Consider the following 23,390-nt stretch of genomic DNA (forward strand, 5'->3'; position numbering starts at 1 on the left):
CCTGAGCTGAAACCAAGAGTCAGACGCTTAACCGACTGTGCCACCCAGTTGCCCCTCCAATTTCTTATACCATTTGTTATTGTTTTATGAGACTGAGAATATTTTAGGACAAAGTTGCTAGTGGTAATAATACCAGTAATATTGCATAGGGCTTTATATATTTCAAACCATGTTCTAATTCTTATCTCGTTTTACTCCTTTTCTATCCCTATACCCTATATACAACAAACATGCGACATAGGAGAGGCAAGAATTTCCCCCATAAAGAAATGGGAATATAGAAAGACAAGGTGATCACCCAAGGTGTACAGGAAAGTCCCAGCGCTAGGACGAGACCTTGGGCCTGAGGATTCAGCTCAGCACACCATGTGCCCACCCTATGGGATTTTACCCATCAGTCAATTGTGACATTACTAGAGTCTGAGGAGCATCCTTTTGGTGTTTCTAGTGATTCGGGGGAAATCACCCTGAAGATTTGCAATCTGATGCCCCAGGACAGTGGGATTTATACCTGCATAGCAACAAATGACCACGGCACCGCGTCTACGTCTGCTACAGTTAAAGTGCAAGGTACAGGCTCTTTGTTCGTCAAACACCTTTTATAATTTTAAAATATTTTTATTATGGTAAAATATACGTAACATAAAATTGAACATCTTAACCAATGTTAAGTGTACATTCTGTAGTGTTGAGTACATTCATACTATTGTGCAACCAATCTCCAGAACTCTTTTCATCTTTCAAAACTAAATCCTATATCCATTAAACAACAGCTCCCCATCCCCCTCCCCACTGCCCCTGGCAGCCACCATTCTACTTCCTATCTCTATGAATTTATGTTCATCAAATATTTTAAGTAGACATTACAAGGATTCCCTGAGACCTGGGGAAGAAAATGTCCATTGTGAAATCCCAAAGTCCAGCAAAGGGGAGAGAAGGAGTCTTCGCTAAGAGCACTCCGTGGCCCGCCATAACTTATCTGCATAGTTTCCGGGTCAAGCTTTATCTCCAGCGTGCAGTCTTTAGCCCAAGGAAGAACTTCTAACCCCACAGTGTATCTGCCAGGCCTCTCCAGAGCCTGGAGAAAGGTGTGCCACTTGGTGGAAAGGGCCGTAGGAAAAATGTGAGACATGGGGAAGGTCATGTTTCCTAGGAAGCGTTCAACGTTGGTGCAAAATGCCAAGTTCTGCAGAAATAGCGCTTGACCATAACTTCTGTCTGCGAAGGTGTTCCAGCGGCCCCTAACCGCCCCATCGCCCAGGAGAGAAGCTGCACCTCCGTGATCCTCCGCTGGCTGCCTCCCTCCAGCACGGGAAACTGTACAATTTCTGGTTACACCGTGGAGTACAGAGAAGAAGGTGCGCCGGCTCCCCCTACTACCCCCTCCTTTTCGGTTTCTTTCTTCCCTTCCTCAAAAGGGGAGGTCCTTCAGAGTCATAAACTACCTGCATGCCTTTCATCAGCTGTTCCTTCTTGTGTCTTCCCACTCAGCATAAAGACCTCAGTGCCGGACTACAGCCGCCTTCTGATCTCTAACTTCAAGCAGTGGTTTTCCCCAAACTGATGACTCCTGGCAGATTTCAAAGTGCCTTCGTGTGCGCTTCTGCCCTTAATAAGCCCTATTCCCCAGACAGGGGCAATCAGGCCCATTTTACAGATGAGGAGGCTAAGGCCTAAAGAAAGTTAAGGAACCCGAGGCAGGCATTAGTAAGAATCATGGCTGGCATTAAACCCAGGTGTCAAGTTTGTGAATTCGTGATCTTTCTCCCAGAGTGAAAACGAGGGTAGCAGGAGCAGAGCTTTACCCCCACCCCCAGATAAAAGTTAGAGATCACATATATAAATAGAGATTGCATATATATTTTGTGTGACCTCTCAATTTTACATACATACATGTGTATGATGATTTTAAAAAGCTGTTCATTGTTTAAATTTGTTACGTTTACATGCTGAGAGTGCATACATAGTTCAGCAGTCAGAAACACCTGAACCTGTCGCCTATTATCAAGAACTAGTTACATAAGAAGCTGCCAGCTAGCTCTAGTTGTTAATAACACATCTCTGAACCGCGTAATGAATTACACAGCTGAATTTCCAGCCACTGTTCGTGCCCAGAACCAAAATCATTTGTTGTACTTGCCGTTGCTCATAGCATCTCAACTCTTCTTTCTTCTGCCGAGCAGGCCCTGTGCAGTTACAAAGCTGTTTACTTCTGCGTCTTTGTGAAGCTGTTCGCTCTTGGGCGTCCCCGCTCAGCACACAGGTGTCCGAGCTGAGCCGGGGGACACGTCTCTCAAAGCTAGTGCTTTCCTCTGCACTGTGCAGTTCTTAGCTCATCATGTTCACACAGTGATCGTTTCATCTTTCTGAGCTTCAGTTCCTCCTGTTCCCAACCCCGCAGGGTTTCTGGGGATTTCAGTGTGGAAGTGAAATGGGAGAATCACTTGGACGCCTGGCACAGCACTTCATGTACATGGAGTGCTCAGTGCTTGTTCACTTCTAGTTTGTTTCCACTTCCAAACGCATATAGTCTCGCATCTTGTGATTTCTGGTATATTTTTGTGCCTTGTTAACGAGTGGCCGCACGTTCCTCTGTAAATTCTGCATGAGCTCCGCCTTCTCACCCTCACACATGCCCGTCTGGGAATGAGCGGCGTCCCTGGGTCAGCTGCTGTCCCGCCCCTCATGATCCATTCAGTCATTCAGAAAATGGAGCCCAAGCCTGCCACAGTTGGCCCACAGCCTTGCCGAGCCCAATCAGCAACCACAACGGTTCCTTGAATGGAAATGTGTCAACTTCCTTTTCTTTGTTTGCTGAAGGTCTTTGAAACAATGTCCCTCTGGCTTTTTCTCTTTCCCTGTCCTCGGAAATCGTGCACTAGGTTCCCAGGCCTGGCAGCAGTCAGTGGCTTCGACCTTGGACACTTACCTTGTCGTCGAGGACCTCAGTCCTGGGAGTCCTTATCAGTTCCGAGTCAGCGCCAGTAACCCCTGGGGGATCAGCCTTCCCAGCGAGCCCTCGGAGTTTGTGCGACTCCCTGAGTACGGTGAGTCCCGGCCGTGCCCAGCACCCCAGGCAGGGGCGGCAAGGTGCCTGGCAGCTCACACACTCGCTGGTGCCGGCTGGCCGTTGGCATGGCAGGCCACCACGCAGGAGGTGACCTGCATTTGCCAGTGGCTTCCGTCAAGTAACATTTCAGAGACCTGATGAAAAGTGTGATTTCAACCATCTTGGGGCAAAAGTGAGGTCTGCCACCCATATCTACCCCGGGCCTGCCAGGGTCCCTGGGCACCCACGTGGGTCCCCGGGAACAGAGAGGGGCGGGCAGGAGTCGTGAGTCACCTGGATGCTGTCTGCCCCTTTTCCTAGATGGGGGCACCAAACCTCCTCTCCCCTGGGACCCCCTGCAAGGCGTAAGTGTACCTCACAGCATTAGAGACAGCCCCGTTTACCAGTTTAAGCTGGGGAGAGGAAAGCAAGCTGCTTGAAGGATTTGCATCAAAATGAGTATTTGATAGTTTCACCACCCCCAGCCTTCCCAGAATGTCTTTTTTTTAAGGTAGATACATTTTTTTTTTTTAAGATTTTTATTTATATACTTGTGAGAGAGAGCATGCACATGAATGGGAAGAGGGGCAGAGGGATAAGGAGAAGCAGACTCCTAGCTGAGCAGGGAGCCCAATCCCAGGACCCTGAGATCATGACCTGAGCCAAAGGCAAGCCCTTAACCAACTGAGCCACCCAGGCGCCCCTCAAGGTGGATACATTTTTATGTGGATGTGTTGGATAATTAAGATACACCTATAACTGGCTACACGTGAGTATTTTACAAATACCACCTATTCGCTGTCTCACCCCCTTGGTCCCAAGAACATTTTGGAAGAGGACACTTGTTAGCCTGAAGAAATCTCCAAGTCATGAGGTATTCCGTGGTACAAGGAGTGGGTTGTGTGTGTTGGGGTGGAGGAGGAGGTCCCTGCCCTAGAAAGACAACAGACCTGTATGTCTCTGGGTTAAGGGGATCCCAGAGTCTCCAGAGGGGCTTCAGAAGCCTTCTAGGGCCTTCCGCTACAGCCCAGCCCCCCCACCACCCACTGACTCTGGAAGTGCTCCCCAGCCTGTCCCCAGGGGCTCAGCTCCCTCCCAGTGGCCTTGCTCCCTTGGACCCATGACTCACCAGGAAACCTTGGCCCTGGGTCTCCGTTTTGTCAGAATTCCATATAGATAAGACACCTGAGCCTCAGCCCAGCTGTGCTCTGGGTGGCCTGAGGCGGCCTGGGTCAGAAGAGCCTCGCTGTCAGCTCAGTACTCTCCTCCCAAGCCACTAACTAAATTCTGCCTCATGTCTTCCTTCTCGTGAGCCTTGGTCCCAAGAGACAGCACAAATATGTATTGGTGTGCATGCTTGCACACGTGTGTGTATAAATCATTGCCAGGGAATTAACACATCATATAAGGTAATGCTGCCAAAGAGTATACCAGCTAAGCTCATCGCTGTCTGAGGCAGCAGGCTGACAGAGCAGTGGTTAGGATGTTTTGAGCATATTCCTCTCCTTTCCTTCTCTGGGCCCTTGTAACTCTTCCCCTAACCTCCACTGCACCCCCCCTCAGCTCTGATTCTCACTGGCTTTTCTAGGCCTTCCATGTGTTTTTCTCCTTCTAATTTTTTTCTACCAAATTTCTATTTTAAAATACCCAGAGGTTACATCTCTGATTGTCCCAAGTTTTCTCTTGTTTATGTAGATGGCACAGTGGGGGCGGGGGGGCGGGGGGAGGGGGTCCGACTCTTTCATGTCAGCTTGCCGTTGGATGATATTTTTAAAAATAACATTTCAGAGAATCCTGGCATTTTCCCACTGAGTTAGACTCCATATTTGGTCACAAGAATTGGTTTGGGGCAATGGAGGAGATTTTCTGTTAATCTTTTCTTTATTCTTATATGACTTCCTCAGTATCATAAATGGATTCTCTCTCTTCCAAAGATGCTGCTGCTGATGGTGCCACCATTTCTTGGAAGGAAAATTTTGATTCAGCTTATACTGAGCTGAATGAAATTGGAAGGTAATGATCCCGTTTTTCTATTCCTTCATTTATGGGCACTTAACATCATCACATCAGAATAACGACTTGCTTTTAGTGTTGTTTGTTTCTCCTAAGTGTATTCTCTCTATAGTAAGAAAAAAACTAGAATATTTATGTGTATTTTTATCGCTCTTTTTTTTAACTTTTTAAGTTGGAGGGGAGGCTTCACTTGTCAACTGTCAGCCTTTCTTTTGTTCTGATATAAGAATTTAAGGCTCAGCCTTTTCTTCAAAATACAATTTTAGCTACATCTCCTGAGTTCTGATATGTGGCACTTTCGTTATCATTCGGTTCAACTATGATTCTTTTCTTTGACCTAACTGTAATAGAAATACTTTAAAATTTCCAGCTGTATGAGATTTTTACAAATTATCTTCTTGTTACTGATGTCTAACTTAATTACACTGTAGTTGAAGAACTTGATCTATGTGATACTGACTCTGACTTTTGTTGGGACTGGCTTTATTTGCAGTACAGGGTCAATTTTTGTTAGAAGTTCCATGTGTTCCTGAGAAGAAGGTATAATCACTAATTTTTGGTTCAGGTCTCTATATATGTCCATATGTCAAGCCCAATCACATTGTTTTATGGATATTTCCAGTCCAGTCCCCCCCCTACACACCCACACATACCCACACACACACACAATCTCTCTGTCTCTTTGTCTCTATTTTAGTTAGAAAAGCATGTCCTCAAAAATAAAAAGATAAAAATATGACTTTTAACAAAACAATGAAAAAAAATCTATCACCTGTCCCCAAAAATAGTTGATGGAAAGAAACAAAATGGAGGATCATCTCTATGTGGGCATTGGTTTGCGTGTGGTCTAGGTGAGAGGGTGGGGAGCTTTTACAAGTCCTCCACCCCCACCTGGATGTGTAAATAAAAGAGCATCCACTAACAGTGGGCCATTACCATCATCTCTATCTCTGATTGACGTCTCTCAATGAAGCATAACATTTCCTGAGTGGGGTCGTTGTGACAGAGGTTGTGGAAAGAGCCCAAATGTTTGCTATTCCCATTTCTTAGGCAGGAGTCACAATGTAATTCACAACCTTTCATCATAATACCTTTCATCAAAAACCAACTTTCGCTCTCCTTTCACTCTTCTTTGTGTGGCCGGAGGGGGCAAAAAAGGCCAATGGAAATTTACATGGTGTTGATGATGATGCTTATTGAGTATCTATAATGTGGCAGATACTATGCAGATATTATATGAGAGATATTTAACGTAATCCTTACCACATCGTGAGGTGGTGTTTGAGTAGATTTCCAGGAAAGGAACCCAGGCTTGGGGAGTTAAGTCACTTTTTCGATGTCTTGAAACTAGCAAATGTAGAGCCAGGATTCTAACCCTGACCTACCCAATTCTTAAGCCTGTGTTTGTTTTAGTAAAACAAACATATGTGGTTTCTCGCTGTAGCAATTTTTGTCAAAAATAAGCTCTAGCTGTTGAAATCTAGTTTGCCCCATTATACTGAGGTTTTGTGAAGCTAGGTACAACTCCTGTAATGAATCGAATCCCCACCTGGTTCTAAATGAAACTGGTTGTATCGCCTAGATGCACCCGGAATATCTTTCCCAAGACAAGCATTTGCTGTTGAGCGCCACAGGCGAAGGCGTGTTTTACCTAGAAGAGACGATGTTTTAGTATTTCCCAAAGGGGAGATCAAGTTTCTGATCTGTTCAAGGCAGTCGATGTTTTTTAAAAAAAAATCTCATCCCCAACCATCTGAAGCTTTTCCTCTCCTCCAAGTACAGTCCTCCTATTTTCAGGAGATCCTTTAAGAACGCTGTATGTGAACAGAAGGGAAACAAAACATGTAGATACTGATGTGAGACACACGGAAGGTTTCTGTGGGCCATAGACATGAGTCAACTTTCTCCATTGCACTGAAACCTAGAATTCTAGGCCTATATGACCATCTTGTTAAAAATAGCTCTCTGGTAATTAAATAGTATAAAAACCATGGTGCCAAAAGAAATCTCTTTGCTCCTAAAGTCCACCTACCGAAGGAAAGAGCACTTGAGCATGGCACGGTTAGCTGAAAATAAACTAAATGGGCACCACGGCAATGTAAAGAAGCCAGAGAGTTGTCCCCTAGGAATGCTGACCGGTGACCTGTACGGGATCCAAAAATGTAGCAGGGCCAGGCCTCTAGGCAAGGATGGCAGGTTGAACACAGCCATCTGTTTTCACTCCTTCCTGAGACTTCACTGAACCTCCACTAAAGGAATTTTTCTGATCAGGCACATAAGGATGAGGAACCAGGAAGAAGAGACAACTAGTAATATATTCGAAGCAGAAAACAAGTGAAAGAGTGACAGATGACCTAGGAGACCTTAGGAACTCGGTCCAAGTCAGCCATGGGGTCAAGTGAGAGCCTGTGCAACTTTTGCAGCAGAATTCCCCAAAGGCCGGGGTACTGGCCGCATCAAGTACCTCTGCAAACCGGTGACAAGAGGCTGCTGAAGTGGGGAGGAGTGGCTGAAACTCTGTGTGAGAGGGTGTGGCTCTGGGCCTCGTCCCTGGCCACAGGCAGCGGTACGATCGTCCTTCCCCATGCAGGAAGCGGGGGCAGGTCCATCCTCTAGACAGGTGCCTCTGTTCTCAGAGACACTGGCACAGTTGGGGGCAGCAGAACCTTCCGGCAAACAGGCCCCTTAGGAGACTATATCCATGCTGGATACTCAGGACCCCAGCTCTCTCAACCCCCCGGCCTCCAAAAGTGGACAACCGCAGCTTCACGGTCTAGGCAGGAAGTAGGAGGGTCTTTCTCTGGGAAATCTGACCAGCCCAAGAAGAAAGTCTTAAAGATACGGACTTTAGAGCTTTCCCCACTAAACTGTTCACTCAGATCACCCTACAGTGAAGGTCGAATTGACAGGCTCTCTCCCCCCCCCCCCTCAGAGCTTCCAAACACTGTTTAGTCCCCAAGTTTTAGAATGAGCCAACTTCCAGTGCCCACCAAGACAGAGTAAGCCCACTGTGGCCTATCTCTCCCACTGATGAGAACCAGAATCCCTGGACAAAATACAAAAAAACAACTACCTCAGGATTCTGAGAAGTAAAGAACTGGAGAATGGGGAGCCCAGTTAAAACTTGAAAGTCAAGGACAGCAGCAGTGAGGTCTCTGGTTTGTTTGTTGGGCTTTAACCCAAGGGCCGGCCAAACCAGGGAGCTGGGCAGCATGCACAGGGGGCAACTCCAAAGGAAACCCATCTTTCTAGCCAAAAGACAGGAAAGGGGGTCCCTTTGAGCTGAAGAGAGCAGTAAAATGCCTTTCCCTCTCTCCCTTCTTTCTCTCATTGCTTTAACCCAAGCAAGAAGCTAAAACTCTGAAGGATTCCCATCTATAAAAACGGACCCATGGGAGCCAAAAAATGTGTGGGAAATCTCAGTGAGAAGAGAGCTAAAGAAGGAGATCCCCTAATTCTGTGCCTGGAATAACACAAATCCTGGGCTACGTTCAAGCTGTGCACAGATAGAACACACCCACAGAAGCATAGCAAGGCTTTGAGAGTGGAACTATGCTATAAACCACTTGGTCACCCTGCAGTGACTTAGTCCCAGACTAATCTTTGAGTGGTTCTCATAAGGGGCAGTCTTTGTTAGAAATGAGGCCGAATTCTATCACAAAAAGGAAAATATTCATAGTTTACTGGAGCTGCAACTGTGAGTAGCCCTGACCTAGTTGCAGTAGTGGAAACACTGAATATTGATTAAAATATCATTCTGCTGGGAGGACAGGGGATGGGGAAAATGGTCATGTGGTGGTGACAGGGAGGGGAGAGAGACTAACATCTCCCTTTCTGGAGTGGGTGTCAACAGATTATAATGAAAACTGAAACATCAAGAAGTAGCCACACAAACATAGACTTACCCCCGTACTAAGCTAAAATATAATTACCTGATACGTTAAACTTCCTCTCAGGTAAGGAAAATGGGGTTGGGAGTGAGAGGATGGGATACTATTAGTTTTAATAAGAAACCTTAAAGCTAGTTGACTTTTTAAATCATGGGGATGCATAACTTGGATACACACAATTAAAAAAGAATTAAGGAATAGAGGCGCCTGGGTGGCTCAGTGGGTAAAGTGTCCATCTTGGGCTCAGGTCATGATCCCAGGGTCCTGGGATGGAGCCCCACGTCAGGCTCCCTGCTCAGCGGGGAGTCTGCTTTTCCCTCTGCCCCTTCCCACCCCCACCTCATGGCCTGTCTCTCAAATAAATAAATAAAAATTTTAAAACAAAAAGTAAGGTATAGCAGCACCTCAACATGGCCACTTAGTTCAGGCGAGCTCTCCCTAGCATTCAATTGTTTTCATGCATCCAAAGTCTTCTGGAAGGGGTGACCTCTAATAATCAAACAAGAGAGTGCTGTTAAAAACCAGAATGGGGGCACCTGGGTGGCTCAGGTGGTTGAGCCCCAGACTCTTGTCTTCAGCTCAGGTCATGATCTAAGGGTAGTGAGATGGAGCCCTGCCTCAGGCTCTATGGTCAGCATGGAGTCTGTTTGTCCCTCTCCCTCTGTTCCTCCCCCGACTTGTGCTCTCTCCTCCTCTCTCTTTCAAACAAATAAAATCTGTTAAAGAAAGAAAAACATAATGAAAGTGTGTCTGGCTAGCTCAGTCGGTGGAGCACGCAACTCTTGATCCCAGGATTGTGAGCTTGAGCCCCACATTAGGCATAGAGATTACTAAAAAAAAAAAAAAAAAAAAAAGATGGTAATTTATTAATTTATGATATAGAATAGAACTATCAGTTCTACCAAATATTTGTTTACTATGCAAAAAGAATGTCTGCTACATAACATTCAATTAGTATTTGTCAAATAGTTGTTTTATTGATCAGCATATTCTCTTCTTAAAGATTTTTTATTATTATTATTTTATTTGGCACACACAGAGAGAGAGAGAGAGAGAGCATGAGCAGGAGGAGGGGCAGAAGGAGAGGGAGAAGCAGACTCCCCGCTGAGCAGGGCTCCATCCCAGGACTCCAGGATCATGACCTGAGCCAAAGGCAGAGGCTTAACTGACTGAGCCACCCAGGCATCCCAACATATTCTCTTCTTTTGTCAAAAATCTATAGTGGAGGGGCGCCTGGGTGGCTCAGTTGGTTAAGCGACTGCCTTCGGCTCAGGTCATGATCCCAGGGTCCTGGGATCGAGTCCCGCATCGGGCTCCCGGCTCAGCGGGGAGCCTGCTTCTCCCTCTGACCCTCTCCTCTCTCATGCTGTTTCTCGCTCGCTCTCTAATAAAATAAATAAATAAAATCTTAAAAAAAAAATCTATAGTGGAGAAACACTATCTGACTATTATTGTCTGAAAGTCGCTTGGTGAGCACAGAGCCAGGTCAAGGAGTCAATTGGACAATCTTTGTGGTGCCAATGGTGTTGGATGTCTCCATTTCCGCTGGAGGAATGGACTGCTCTTTGGATGGTTGAGTCCTCTACTCATAGGTTAGAGCGCCTCAGGGATGGGCCTGGGATGGCATTGCTTGTCACCTCTTTGACTCCCTTTCTCTGCTCCCATTGCTGACCAGTTCCCCCTTCTACTTCACTTTCTTTCTACCTCCTACTGGGCTACAGCTGAGTCTGGGAACCATTCTATTTTAGGTGTGGCTAATATTGTCAGATGTGAAGATGGCATGGTGGTTATACATTTTTAAATGTCCTTGTCAATTAGAAATGACTGAAGTATTTATGAGTGAAATAATATGATATCTGGATTTTGCTAAAAATACTGCAGAAAAAAAGGCAAGAGGTAGGAAAGGAATAGTGGAATAAGGTTGGCAAAATGCTGATAATTACTGAAGCGGGCTGCTGGGTGCACAGATCTATTATACTATTCTCTCTACTTTTGTGTATATTAGAGAGTTTCCGTAATACCAAGATAATAAATATAAAATAAAGGAAAAAATTGCCTCTTAGAAAAATGTTTTTGAAATTATCATAGATTACAATTCTTCCTTCATGAACATTATTATTGTTGTTGTATTTTACAAAAAGATACTCCGCTTAGAAAACTGAACCTGTGCTGTTCAAAGTGACAGAGAAATCTATTGACTAAAAATGATACTCGTTTTTCGCATCTCAGAGAACCCTGAAATGCTAAGGAAGGAAACATGGCTTTTCCGAATGATAACATTATAATTTAAAAATAGGAAAGTGGGATTCCTAATAAGTGTTACTGTCTAACCACTTCAGATAAAACTTTACACATCCTTGAATAAAATAATACCTCGTTGATGGAGGAAGCTTAGCAAAATGCTTTCTCCCTTTCTCTTTCCAGAGGCCGTTTCTCCATAGTGAAGAAATGCATTCACAAAGCCACCCGCAAGGATGTTGCCGTGAAATTTGTTAGCAAAAAAATGAAGAAAAAAGAGCAGGCTGCCCACGAGGCTGCCCTGCTTCAGCACCTGCAACACCCCCAGTACATCACTCTCCACGACACCTATGAGTCCCCCACGTCCTACATCCTGATTCTAGAACTGTAAGTACAGGCGTCTCAGGGGGTCTCCAGCTGTTTGGGTTACTTATTGTCCCCTGGCAATGGCAGTTACATTTTATACAATGTCTTAGGGTGTACGAAGTGTTGTACATCACGTGCGTCCTCCCGTCCATTTTATAAAAATGTGGTTCCCATTTATAGATTAGAAAAATCAAGGATAAGGAAGGTCCTTACCACTAAGAAATGGAGAAGCTGGGACTTGAACCCATATTTCTCTCCCTCGGATTCTCATGTTCTTTCTCTTATGGACTCTTGGGCTGGGCAGGGGTGTAGGAAGAGCTTATTGACCATAGGCTTGTTGACAGGGGTAGACCTGACATGCAAGAGGGGTTTGAGCATCAATCCACTGCCATGGCATCCATGGTCTCCCACCCAGGAAATTCCTTTTAAAGTGGAACCTTGACCTTCAAAATATTCCACTCATTCCAGATTTTCTAGGAACTCGGGCAACCATATACTTGGCCCCAGAACACATCAAGTAAAGCACGTTCTCCCCCCACCTCCCCCAAGCTAAGAACAGAGATCGTGTCCTGTGGTTCACAGAGATCTAACAGAGGCTAAAGAGAACAAAGTCCTCTCAGGAGTATTGAGCCCTCATAGAGATGTCATCCGACGTGTGCTGATGACCCTGCGCCCAAGACTGGTGCTGTGTACGTCTCCACAGGAGCCTCTGTTCACAAGAGAGGCGCCTCCATGTACAGCTTTTCAGCTGTCATTTTACTGTGGCTCTTGGGTGCTTTTTTGTCTAGGTGTTTGTGGATGAGGGCCTTTGAGGCAGTCACCTATACATTTATTTATGTTGAAAAAAAGACAGCCAAAGGGCAAACATCTTTGGCTACATTTTTGAATTGGTTGAAAAGAAACAAGAGAAGACAGAACCAACTCTATTAATATTTATAATTCTTTTGTGATCTCTTATATAGCTGTGTAGTAGTAGGTCGATTGTCACTTGGGATTTAACAAATACACTTACAAACAGCCTTCTAGGACCTAATACCAGGTGATTAGACAAGTATTATCACTTGTATATCAAGGTGATATGGCGGACCCAGAACCTTGGCCCCTTCGGATTTGCCAGCTTGCATCATTCCAGGGGAAGGTGCTGATTTCCAGACTGCCACAGTGCAAGGGAAGGAAACCATTCTTGGAATGAAGAGCCTGGGCTCTCATCCCAGCTCTGGGATTTGGGGCAGGGTCTTTAGATTCCTGGGCCTCGGGTCCTCATCTGTGAAGTCTGAAGAATTATTTCCACTTCTCAGAGATGTTCCAGGGATTAAATGAGATGAACAGTGGATTGAGCTAGTTCGGCAAACATTTACTGAGCACTCCCTGTGTGCCAGCCGCTGTGTGGACCTGGGCCAGGCTGGAAGGAACAAAGATGAGAAGGGGTGCTTCTTGCCCTTGAGGAGTCCAAAGTCTGATGAGGAGGACCGATCGCTAAGTGAATGATTTCAGTTGAACATGGTAAATGCTGAGAAGGAAACACGTGTTTTGGAGAGGGTTGCTGTGAGAACATAGGAAGGTGTTTGTTGGACTCGAGATTCAGGAAAGGTGAGTGGGTAGGCAGTGCCCGAGGTAAACCCTGTGCTAAATCTTGGTTATGCTGTGACCAGGGGTACCCCTTTTGGTGGCCCCCCAAATCACTGGTAGAGCTTTTCTCTGCCAGGCAACTGAGGTTCTGATTGCCTAGGCTAGGATGGGGCCTAGGCATCTGCATTCCCCAAAAGCTCTGAGGGTGAACTTGGTGCGAAGGCTTGCAGGTCTTGGAGCAATGCTGCAAGAAGTGTGGGGGGTTGCATCTCACAAACCCAGTCCCCCTCCACTCCACGCTCATCACGCCCCCCCCACCCCCCCCCGGCCGGGTCCTAGGCTTCGGAGAAGAGACCAGGGGGAAGGAACACGCTAGAGAAGAGAATGGAAACTTGGCTGGGGTGGGGGGAGTTCAGCTGTGCTCAAAGATGGTTTCTGCCTCTGGTTCAAGCTGCTCTGCCTGAGCATTTCGCAGGGATGTGCCTTTGACAGCTCAGCACACGTTGGAATAGCAGTCTGACATCTGGGCACTCCAGGTGCTAGAGAGGGCACAGGGCGCCTGAAAAGCCTTACTACTTACTGAGCACTTGTGACTGCTACCAATCATGCTTAAATGCCTCATCGTCTCACTTGATTCTTGCGCAGCCCTCATAATGAAGGAGGTGGTATTGCTGTTGCTGTTACTCCCAGTTTAAAGAGGAAGAACCCAACACAGGGTTTAAGTGACTTGTCCCAAACCCCCAGCCTGTAGGTGGCAGAATCAGGACTCAAATCTGGATCTGGCTGGCTCCCCCTACCATGTTCTCAGTCACGGTTTTTAAGATTGGAAAATTGCTCAAAAGGCAAAGGATCCCAAAAAGGGTCAAGACTGCCAAGGACAAACTTTGCCCACTTTCCATTTTCCCCAACTAAAAACTGACAAATAAAAGCAATTTGCAGGGCGCCTGGGTGGCTCAGTCGGTTAAGCAACTGCCTTCGGCTCAGGTCATGATCCTGGAGTCCTGGGATCGAGTCCTGCATCGGGCTCCCTGCTCAGCGGGGAGTCTGCTTCTCCCTCTGACCCTCCTCCCTCTCATGCTCTCTGTCTCTCATTCTCTCTCTCTCTCAAATAAATAAATAAAATCTTTAAAAAAAAAAAAAAAGCAATTTGCAAAACATATTTGCAGTGGCTCGCAGCCACGGGTTCCAGTTCATCAGAATATTGAGAGAGAGCGTTCTCTCTCTCTCTTTCCCTCTCTCCTAAGACTTTCTCTCTTTTGCAGTCTAACCTCTTAAAGGGGGGGTGTCAGACCTTTTTCCTCATGAGCAGTTTTTAACTTTAACAACATAGAATGTGTCTTAAGTTTACACAGGTTTCTTCCGTGGAGCACATCACACGTGTAACTTTTAAGTTAGTTAATTAATTTTAGTTCTGAACATTGATTTTGGGCTCTAACTAAAATACACATGTGTGGCAGCATCCATCTTGCTTTATAAGGGGGAGCAGGAGAGATTTTAGAGCTCGGACCGATGTGTATGTGTTTTATTTTTCCATTTCTTTACAAATGTATTTCCTTGGCCCTCTCCTCCCTGCTTTCAGGATGGATGACGGCCGGCTCTTAGACTACCTTATGAATCACGATGAGCTGATGGAGGAGAAAGTTGCTTTCTACATCCGAGACATCATGGAGGCGCTGCAGTACCTTCACAACTGTAGGGTGGCCCATTTGGACATAAAGGTAATAAGAAAGAGCTGCCCTTGCAGGGAAATGGCCGCGTCCAACCTGTCAGTCATTACCCTTGAGGGAGGTCCATTCTGATTCATTTTATTGACTTAGGTTAGAATCCTAACAAATATTAAACAGGAACTAGGTCGTCACACAATTCGAGTGTGTTATTCGTGAATTAACGAGAACACACCAAGAGTCACCGCGACATCTGGGGCGAGGGAAGGTAGGGAAGCTTTTCCCGCCTCGTCTAACATTTTAGAAGGAAGCCAATAAATGTCAGTTTTTTATGGTGTTCTCAGAGAAGCCCCTGTTTTCCAAAATGAGTAATCCATTCTTTTTTTTTTTTGAGTCCGTGCAGAAGCAAGGGGTAGTTGGGAAGACATGATTTTCAGTGTCAAACAGCTTCTCTGAAACACTACCCCACCTCAGAATCTGGTCTAGTTTGGAGGCCCCCGGGCCACTTTGCATAGGCAATTTCTCATGCTCCATAGGCTTTTTCAAAGGCTAGCAGAACCATGTCTGAACCACCAGAGTCCTACTGGTAGTCAAGACAGACAGCTGAACTTGCCTTCTCTTCTCCCTCACGCCTGGGTCTCCTCAGCCCGAAAACCTGCTCATTGACCTACGCATCCCAGTGCCTCGGGTGAAGCTCATCGACCTGGAGGATGCCGTCCAGATCTCGGGTCACTTCCACATCCACCACCTGCTGGGCAACCCCGAGTTCGCTGCCCCAGAAGTGATCCAAGGAATCCCCGTCTCCCTGGGCACAGACATCTGGAGCATCGGGGTTCTGACATACGTCATGCTGAGTGGGGTGTCCCCCTTCTTGGACGAGAGTAAGGAGGAGACCTGTATCAATGTGTGCAGGGTGGACTTCAGCTTCCCGCACGAATACTTCTGTGGCGTGAGCAACGCCGCCAGAGACTTCATCAATGTGATCCTACAGGAAGACTTCCGCAGGAGGCCCACGGCAGCCACATGCCTGCAGCATCCCTGGCTACAGCCCCATAACGGCAGCTACTCCAAGATCCCCCTGGACACCTCCCGCCTGGCGTGCTTCATAGAGCGCCGCAAGCACCAGAACGACGTGCGGCCTGTCCCCAATGTCAAGAGCTACATTGTCAACCGGGTAAACCAAGGGACGTAGCCGTCTCCTCGCCCGTGGGGTTCCACATGGAAGTGCAGTGTGAACCAAAGCAAGACTGAATGTCTGTAAATAATTCTGTTCATTTGCTCCACGCAGTTCTCTGGCTTGAGAGACGGACCTCTTAAACCGCGTCCATGGCTATTCAGGGTCTGGGCAGCAGTGAAATTACCCTCAACCCAGGGGCTTTCCAGAAGGTCATAGAAGAGAGAAAGATGCAAAGAGTCACCCAGAGCATTAAAGAGAGGGGGCAAGGATACCAAGAATACGAGCCGTTACAAAATTTTAACCGTGTGTTCCAAAACGAGTGGTGAAATGGGCAAAGCTAAAGCTCACGGTAGTGAGTGTAAAAGGTTTCTAACCCTGCTGAAATTTTAAGCAGAAAAGTTCTATTTAACAGAGATGTCACGTATGTCAACTATTCTGGTTTAGATTACTTAGATATAGTTTCTTAATAGGATACGTATACACATACAGTAAAGTATATCCCATTCAGGTTTCAGAGTTTTATAATATAGAGGTATATATGAAATCAATCATAAGTAATTTTGAGTGCTCCAGTTAAGACAGTAATTTATTTACCGAAGCATTACATTGTTTTGACTAAGCACAATTAGATGACAAGTTTTTTAGAGCATTTTATAAATCTTGTATAGAAATCTTTTACCAGAACCCGTGCATTAAGAGAAAGCAATGTGACCCTTTTGCAATCTGTGAATGAGAAGATTTTTCTCTCAGTCACAAGTATTTGATTAGCATAGGTTCTGTATATGAAACACTACCCCCAAATTCACTGGCAGCTCAGAGTTAATCCGGCAGGAAAGCCTGCCAGGAAATAAGTCCAAATATGGTTAAGAGTTGTGGGGCTATTTTTATGTCTACACTCGGTTTGAACTAGGTAATGAATATAACAGGTTCACACAAAAGGGCAAATAGAAACCTTTCCTACGGTTCCTATGAACAACGTTAACAACACTTTCTGACTTCTACAGACGTAGAATGTAGTCCTCAGAAAGTCGGCTTGCTTTATTTCTAACCCCTTCTGGAAGCTAAGGGGTGCTTACCAAAAGGAGGCAGCCATATAGGCCTTTAAAGGCCTGGTCCCAAGTCCTTTCTGAAGCCATGGAATAAAATCTGATACGTCACTCTGACAGAGCATTGAGTTTTAACTGTGATTGCCGTACCTATCTCCACTTAGCCGCTGATATTTCCCTGGACCAAAAGGACTAATTGCACTTTGAGGCCAACACTGCTTTTTGGCGCGTATTCTCCACACAAGGTGATTATGAACTGCCCTTTCCCCCCACCCCCCAGTGGAAAAAAAAAATTCAGTCTGGACATTTCATGGTTGTTTTTCTTTCTTTGTTTTTGGGGAAGATTTTTTGTTTTGTGTGTGTGTGTGTGTTGGTACATGATCCACCCTTTGTTTTCTAGGATGGGTTTTGAAAATTGCTATTATGCAAATATTATTTTAAAAATATAACTCAAGTGTTTGTCCTCAAATTAGGTTTAATGGCATTGCTTCTCTCCTATAATAGGATTGAGAAAATTAAAAGCGTGCGGCACAGAAGTGCAAGCAGAGGGTTTATGAGGAATCAATAGAATTACAAATCGATCTAAATGAAAAAAGATGGTGGACACTAAGCCTGAACTTTAATATATAAAAACACTTATTCCCACAGTGGAAATGTAAAATTAAAAATACTCATCTTTCATTTCCATTGCTTTCAGAGTCACCTTCCTCATGCACCCTCCACCTCATCCCATCCAAGATTATAGATTAATCAATTAGTAGGAAGTACAAGCAATAAGACTAGATAGCACTTCATATTTTTAGGATTAACCAAATACATGGAAACTGATTCCACCTATATTTGGTTCCTAGTTTCACATGGCCCTGAGTCACCAAGGCGCCCTCCCTCAGAGCCCACCCCTGACTAACCCCCCTAGTCTCCATTTAAATCTACATGTATAGGGCGCCTGGGTAGCTCAGTTGGTTAAGCGACTGCCTTCGGCTCAGGTCATGATCCTGGAGTCCCGGGATCGAGTCCCGCATCGGGCTCCCTGCTCAGCGGGGGGTCTGCTTCTCCCTCTGATCCCCTTCCCTCTCGTGCTCTCTGTCTCTCATTCTCTCTCTCTCAAATAAATAAATAAAATCTTTAAAAAAAAAATAATAATCTACATGTATATACAAATACTATCTGATATGATATTTTAAAATTTAAAACATTTACTAAAAAAAAAACCTTTTAGTAAACATGTCTTCATTGTGAGATCGAGCCTAAAAGAAGAAGGCCTGGTCCCTAGGGCTCGTCACAGGACGGAGGGCAGGTGCTGAGGATTCCAAATAGCCATCAAGCGTGGCTTGGCAAGGTCTGTTTCGTCCACTGTGTGCCATGACTGAAGAACTCCCTGCTGAGTCCTTTTGAGTTATGACCATGGAAGAGATGGGCTGAGTTTCTGCTGGAGAAGATTAGGGCCTTGGACGGTGGTGCATGGAGGGCACAGGAGAGCGTTCACGACATCGTGTTGTGGGAGGGCAGCTGACAGAATGTTAGAGCCAAAGCTTTTATATACAGCGTTGCCATCAGAGTAGGGACGGCCCAGGTGTGGGGTTGTGCGGAATCTCCCCTCCCCTCCAGGTACACATGTTGGGGAAGTGAGGAGACAGGAGAGGCGGGACATAGAAATGCAAAGTGGTATGATTCTGTTAACTAGAGCCAAAGAACAATCATTAGAGTAGGATTAATTTAATAGAGGCTCCAGGAGAAAGGGTGTGTATTTTATATAGCTTGGTCACTGAAGAGAACTAACAGAGCGGTGTCCTGTCTGCAAAGCCCCTGCTCCCTCCCAACAGGAATAAGATAGCAGTCCTGCTTGGAGAATTCTCTTTAGCCAGCTGGAAATAACAAGGAATCCCCGGAGGTGGGGCTGGGAAATGTACATGAAGTTGCTCTGTGGGCAAGGGTGGTGAGGGAAGAAGGATTAGAAACCAGTTTCTTGTACCTGTTTTGGCAGATATTTACTACTTTGTGGTAGAGAGAGGGGGAGAAGAGAAAATGTTCCACTTCCACCATAACCGTCATAGTTCTTGAAATCAAAACTTAACTAGGAATTAGTGAGAGTGAACTTCCAGTTGAAATGGGAAAAATTAATGTTGGTTAAACTCGTAAGTTTCTTGCTTGGCTTATATTCTTGCATAGAGTTTTGGGGTTTCTTTTGTAAGGGTGGGATGCAGAAAGAAGGAAAAGATCAGGGACAACTCATACTAATTTTTTAAAGGTATAATGATTTACTGCATCTTTTACATTTGTTTCAAATTAAATAGATTTATATGCACTTATAGTTGAATGTTGGGAAAATTTGTTGTAATGTTGGAGGTGTCCTTCAGGACACTCACAGCCATAAACACCCTTGGGGGAGTAGAGGAAGCAGAGGAAAAGCTGGCTTCACCGCTTTGTCGTTCACAAAGCCTTTATAAATAGTAGTGCCTTTCAGAGGGGAGGATGGGAGATAAAGAAGTTCGTTGTATTTAGATTGACTGATACTGCAGCATTTTTTTTCTTTATGTTAAAAGATCTTTTAAATGAAAACATCTGAATGTAGGGTGAGGCCAGGAATTCTTGAGTTTCAACCTCAGTTATTCCTGATTCGTCCTTTCTTACAGAAAGTCTTTGTTTTTTTCTGTCCCAAACGTCCCCATTGTTAAAATGGGAATGGGGGGGGGGGTAGGAGGAGGGACTTTAATCTCATAGGAATGTTGCAAAAATAGCATAGTTGGGATGTCTAAAGGATACTTTGATTTTCTTGAAGTGCTACACCCTGCCAGTGCTAAGAATTTTACTGACAGTAACTTTGAACATTCCGCGTTTTCAATACTCATATTTTAGGATACCATTTGCAAACTCATGAGATTAAGTTCTGTAAATTGGTTTTAATTGGAAGTACCAGGTGCTCTTTGTCTAAATGTTATTTGGTCTTAGCCTGTAATTTCAATCATTTAAAAGCTTGTCTACAGAAAAAGGTTAGGAGAGCTGATGATCTTATGTGAATACACTGTTTTCTCCGGTATTTCTGATGGCAGAGCCAGAGTAGGATGCCCTCCAGGGCAATGCTGCTCTCTCTTCTCAAGTTTTATGCTCTGGAAAAATTGACAGAGAAGAACTCAAACAACCACTTTCCTCACTGAAAGGGCAGAAGTGAGAATAAAGTATTGTTTGATATCTCAACTCACTTCTTCAGAATCTCACCGGCATCCATTATAAGAGGCAAATTGCATGCACAGGTGTAGAAATGAATTGAACTGTTGGATTTGGGAGGGAAAACCTTGGATTTTTTTTTTCTTTTTAAGATAATTAGGTGTTTCAGGAGTAACATATTTGCTTTCCCGTACTCTCCATGATTTAATGCCCAAGAGTTAGTCATTCCTTGTTTGCTTGCCTATGTGAAAGAGCGTGGGAATTTAGATTTGTGAGAACATGAGGGAACAAAGGTATTATAAACTAGATGGTGGTTATATCTGTGTATTAACTAAAACGTTGTCCCACAAATTTGATAGAGGAGGAAATATTACAAACATTAGGGGTCTCTGTAGTAAGGCAAAGTGCAAACTCACCACTCCCTTCTTCAGTTTTGAGGAATGTGGGCTTTATTCCTTTTTCTCCTGTGTAGCATCTCTGTGGAGTCTGGGTTAGGCTAACATAGTATGTGGGCTTCCAATGGATTTATTTACATTATGGCTTTTCTATTTACTATTTAAAGTCTAGGGATCATTTGGAAATTAATAATTAAATCTGGGGTGGGTTTAGAAAAGACAAGGTTTATATATACTCCACTAAGAAAAGGGAAGCTACTCTGTTAATATTTATTTTCTAAAAACTGTAAGGATTTCAGTTGTTTCGTTAATTCTAAAGGGTTAAAAAGAGCTGAAATTTGTCCATAGCACTAGACATTTTTAATAGATAATATTATTCATGTGAGAAATCTATATAGAAATAGAACACAGAAATATCATAGGCCATATTGTCAATGAAAGGCATTTCTGCATTTTTCCATATGTGTAGAAGTTAGAGGAGAAGACAAAGCAATTACTCTAAGACAAATTTTCATCTTTAAGGGACATTTATGGAAAGCTTGAAATTAATACTCGTGAAAGCCTGAAATACTCATAGGCTATTGTGTTTTCTTGTCAGCCTGTTTGCTGGGAGATTCTAAAATGTGGTCAGATTTAGTTTTATTCAAACGGTCAAGATCAACTGTTTCTTCAGATTGCTGAGGATAGTTGAAAAAAGGGAGAGTGGTGGGGGGAAAGTGCAAATAAAATTCCTGGTGTCCCAACTTAAGCAAGCCAATTTGCTAGCCCAGGAGAGCTAGCATTAAGAGTTGCATCAATGCCTGAGTCTATCAAGAAATGAATCCACATCCTGGAGTATTATGGGGACAGTTGTTACCATGATCTCAGAGACTGTGGTTATGAATTTGAAGTTAATAAAACATACATCTTCTCTTACTAACTTAAGCCATATCTGTCATTTCTGTGTCTGATTTTTTTGACCCTGGTGCTTTTACTTCTGTTTCTGCCTAACTCCAGCCTGCTCTATGGGGAAGGTGAGTAACACCAGTAGTTAGGACAAATGTGAAGACTGTGAAAAACTAAACATACCCGTCAGAATGAGATCCTAGTCAGAGAACGGTAGTGATCAAAGTGCAAACTGTTGGAGAATATGGATATATGTACATCTGTACATGTATATAGTGTATAATATGTATGTATATGTTATTGCTCATATGCAGAAATCTATCCAGTTGAAGACAGCCCAGGTTGGTCAATTTTTCTACTGGAAAACCATTTAGGGCCATTCAAAACCATTAGGGCTGCTGGGTGGAGTTCGAGTCTACTCATTTGGGAATTGTTTGCTGTCCTTTGAAGTCCACAAAGCCAAATGAACAAAGCCTGAAACACAATAAGGCCATAGCTGAGGCTGTTTACCTAGGGTCAGGAGTGTCTTTATGTTTGAATTATTAATAGTTGGTTTGCAAGCTGCATTAGCACCTCTTGGTTTTGAGTGACCCCCTCCCCACCAAGTTGGAGTGGGATTCTCTGGCCATTCAGATAAAGGGCCTTATCCATAAGTGGATAGGTTTCCCCATAGGGACCATTACACATATACATATAAGTACATACTTCCATCGGGCTTGTAACAATTGATTTAAAATCACTCCACAGTATTGATAAATAGCTCTATATTTTCAAGGTGCAGAAGAATTCCACAGCCTTAATTATTTCAGTGTCTTGCTGGTCTGCCTTAAGTGTATCTTCTGGGTTTTTGGTTGTCTTATTATTTTTAAATTTTTCTGCAGTTCATTTTGTATGCACACAATGTCGTTTTGTAAAGGTAGTTTGTAAATATTTTATCTGTAAGTCAAAATCACTCATGTGTAATGTTGTAAAGTGATGACCTGCTGTCTTGTTATTATTACTACAGTAAATGTTATAAGTTATGGATGAAACTTCAAAATGTACATCTCACAAGTTATGCATTCCTATAAATATACAACACTAAAGATACTCTTTCTGGTTGTCTTTTTCTTTTCTTTCTAATTAAAACCATTGTTCAAAGGAAAGAGTAATTTTTTTCTCTTCCCTAAATATACGAAGGCCTTTGACAAGGTGAAAATGGCTCGTTATTATTACAACACTTTTTGGCCCGCATTTTGGAAAGAAAGCAACAATTTTGTAGCCTGGAGAAGTAGCCTAAGGCATTTCTCTATCCAAAAAGAAAAAAAAGTCAAGTAAGTCTCAGGTGTGTGTTGTTAACTTCATTCTGGTGTTCCAGGTGCCAGCTTTGTTGGAAAATTGTCAGGCCATTTGAGCTGGATCTCACAAATTTATGCATCGTGGTGTGGACTCTTCCGTCTGAATTAGCCTATGCACACATGATAAGGTCTGCGGGTGCCCCTCAAGTGTAAATGAGACTAATTCAGAGTACAATGTCGATTAGCTAGAGTGTTAGAGATTGAAGTGTTTTGACTAGTTTACTTTGCCAATAAGAACAAAAATGTTTTAACATTTGGCTTCTATTTCATCAAAATTTTACTGCATTTATTTGAAATAAGAAACAAGTCTCAAAAACATGGGTTCTTCACACTGGCTGGTCAGCACAATCTCATCAAAGAAAATACATTAAAAATATAGAAATACAGGGGTGCCTGGGTGGCTCCGTCGTTAAGCGTCTGCCTTCGGCTCAGGTCAGGATCCTGGGATCGAGCCCCGCATGGCATCGGGCTCCCTGCTCAGCGGGGAGTCTGCTTCTCCCCCTCCCTCTGCTTCTCCCCCTGCTCATGCTCTCTCTCTATGTGTCTCGAATGAATAAGTAAAAAAAAAAAAAAAAAAAATCTTAAAAAAATATATA

At 44.2% G+C, this 23,390-nt stretch overlaps 1 protein-coding gene across 11 annotated transcripts in view; it reads left to right on the forward strand.

Annotated features, from left to right (window-relative positions):
• Positions 1 to 22,546, forward strand: part of KALRN (kalirin RhoGEF kinase) — a 655,214-nt gene extending 632,668 nt beyond the window's left edge. For all 11 annotated transcript variants that reach the window (XM_064571764.1, XM_064571776.1, XM_064571770.1 and 8 more), the window contains 7 exons: positions 449 to 570; positions 1,227 to 1,358; positions 2,883 to 3,047; positions 4,984 to 5,062; positions 11,377 to 11,577; positions 14,705 to 14,843; positions 15,436 to 22,546. In XM_064571764.1, the coding sequence (XP_064427834.1) occupies positions 449 to 570; positions 1,227 to 1,358; positions 2,883 to 3,047; positions 4,984 to 5,062; positions 11,377 to 11,577; positions 14,705 to 14,843; positions 15,436 to 15,981 (1,384 nt within the window). In that variant the 3' untranslated portion in view covers positions 15,982 to 22,546. The remainder of the gene's footprint in view (positions 1 to 448; positions 571 to 1,226; positions 1,359 to 2,882; positions 3,048 to 4,983; positions 5,063 to 11,376; positions 11,578 to 14,704; positions 14,844 to 15,435) is intronic.
• The last annotated feature ends 844 nt before the right edge of the window (positions 22,547 to 23,390 follow it).

The sequence above is a fragment of the Mirounga angustirostris genome, unplaced genomic scaffold, assembly GCF_029215605.1.
Source record: "Mirounga angustirostris isolate CCGP_5_RB_7025 unplaced genomic scaffold, mMirAng1.0.hap1 SCAF_1, whole genome shotgun sequence".
In the NCBI taxonomy this organism is placed as follows: domain Eukaryota; kingdom Metazoa; phylum Chordata; class Mammalia; order Carnivora; family Phocidae; genus Mirounga; species Mirounga angustirostris.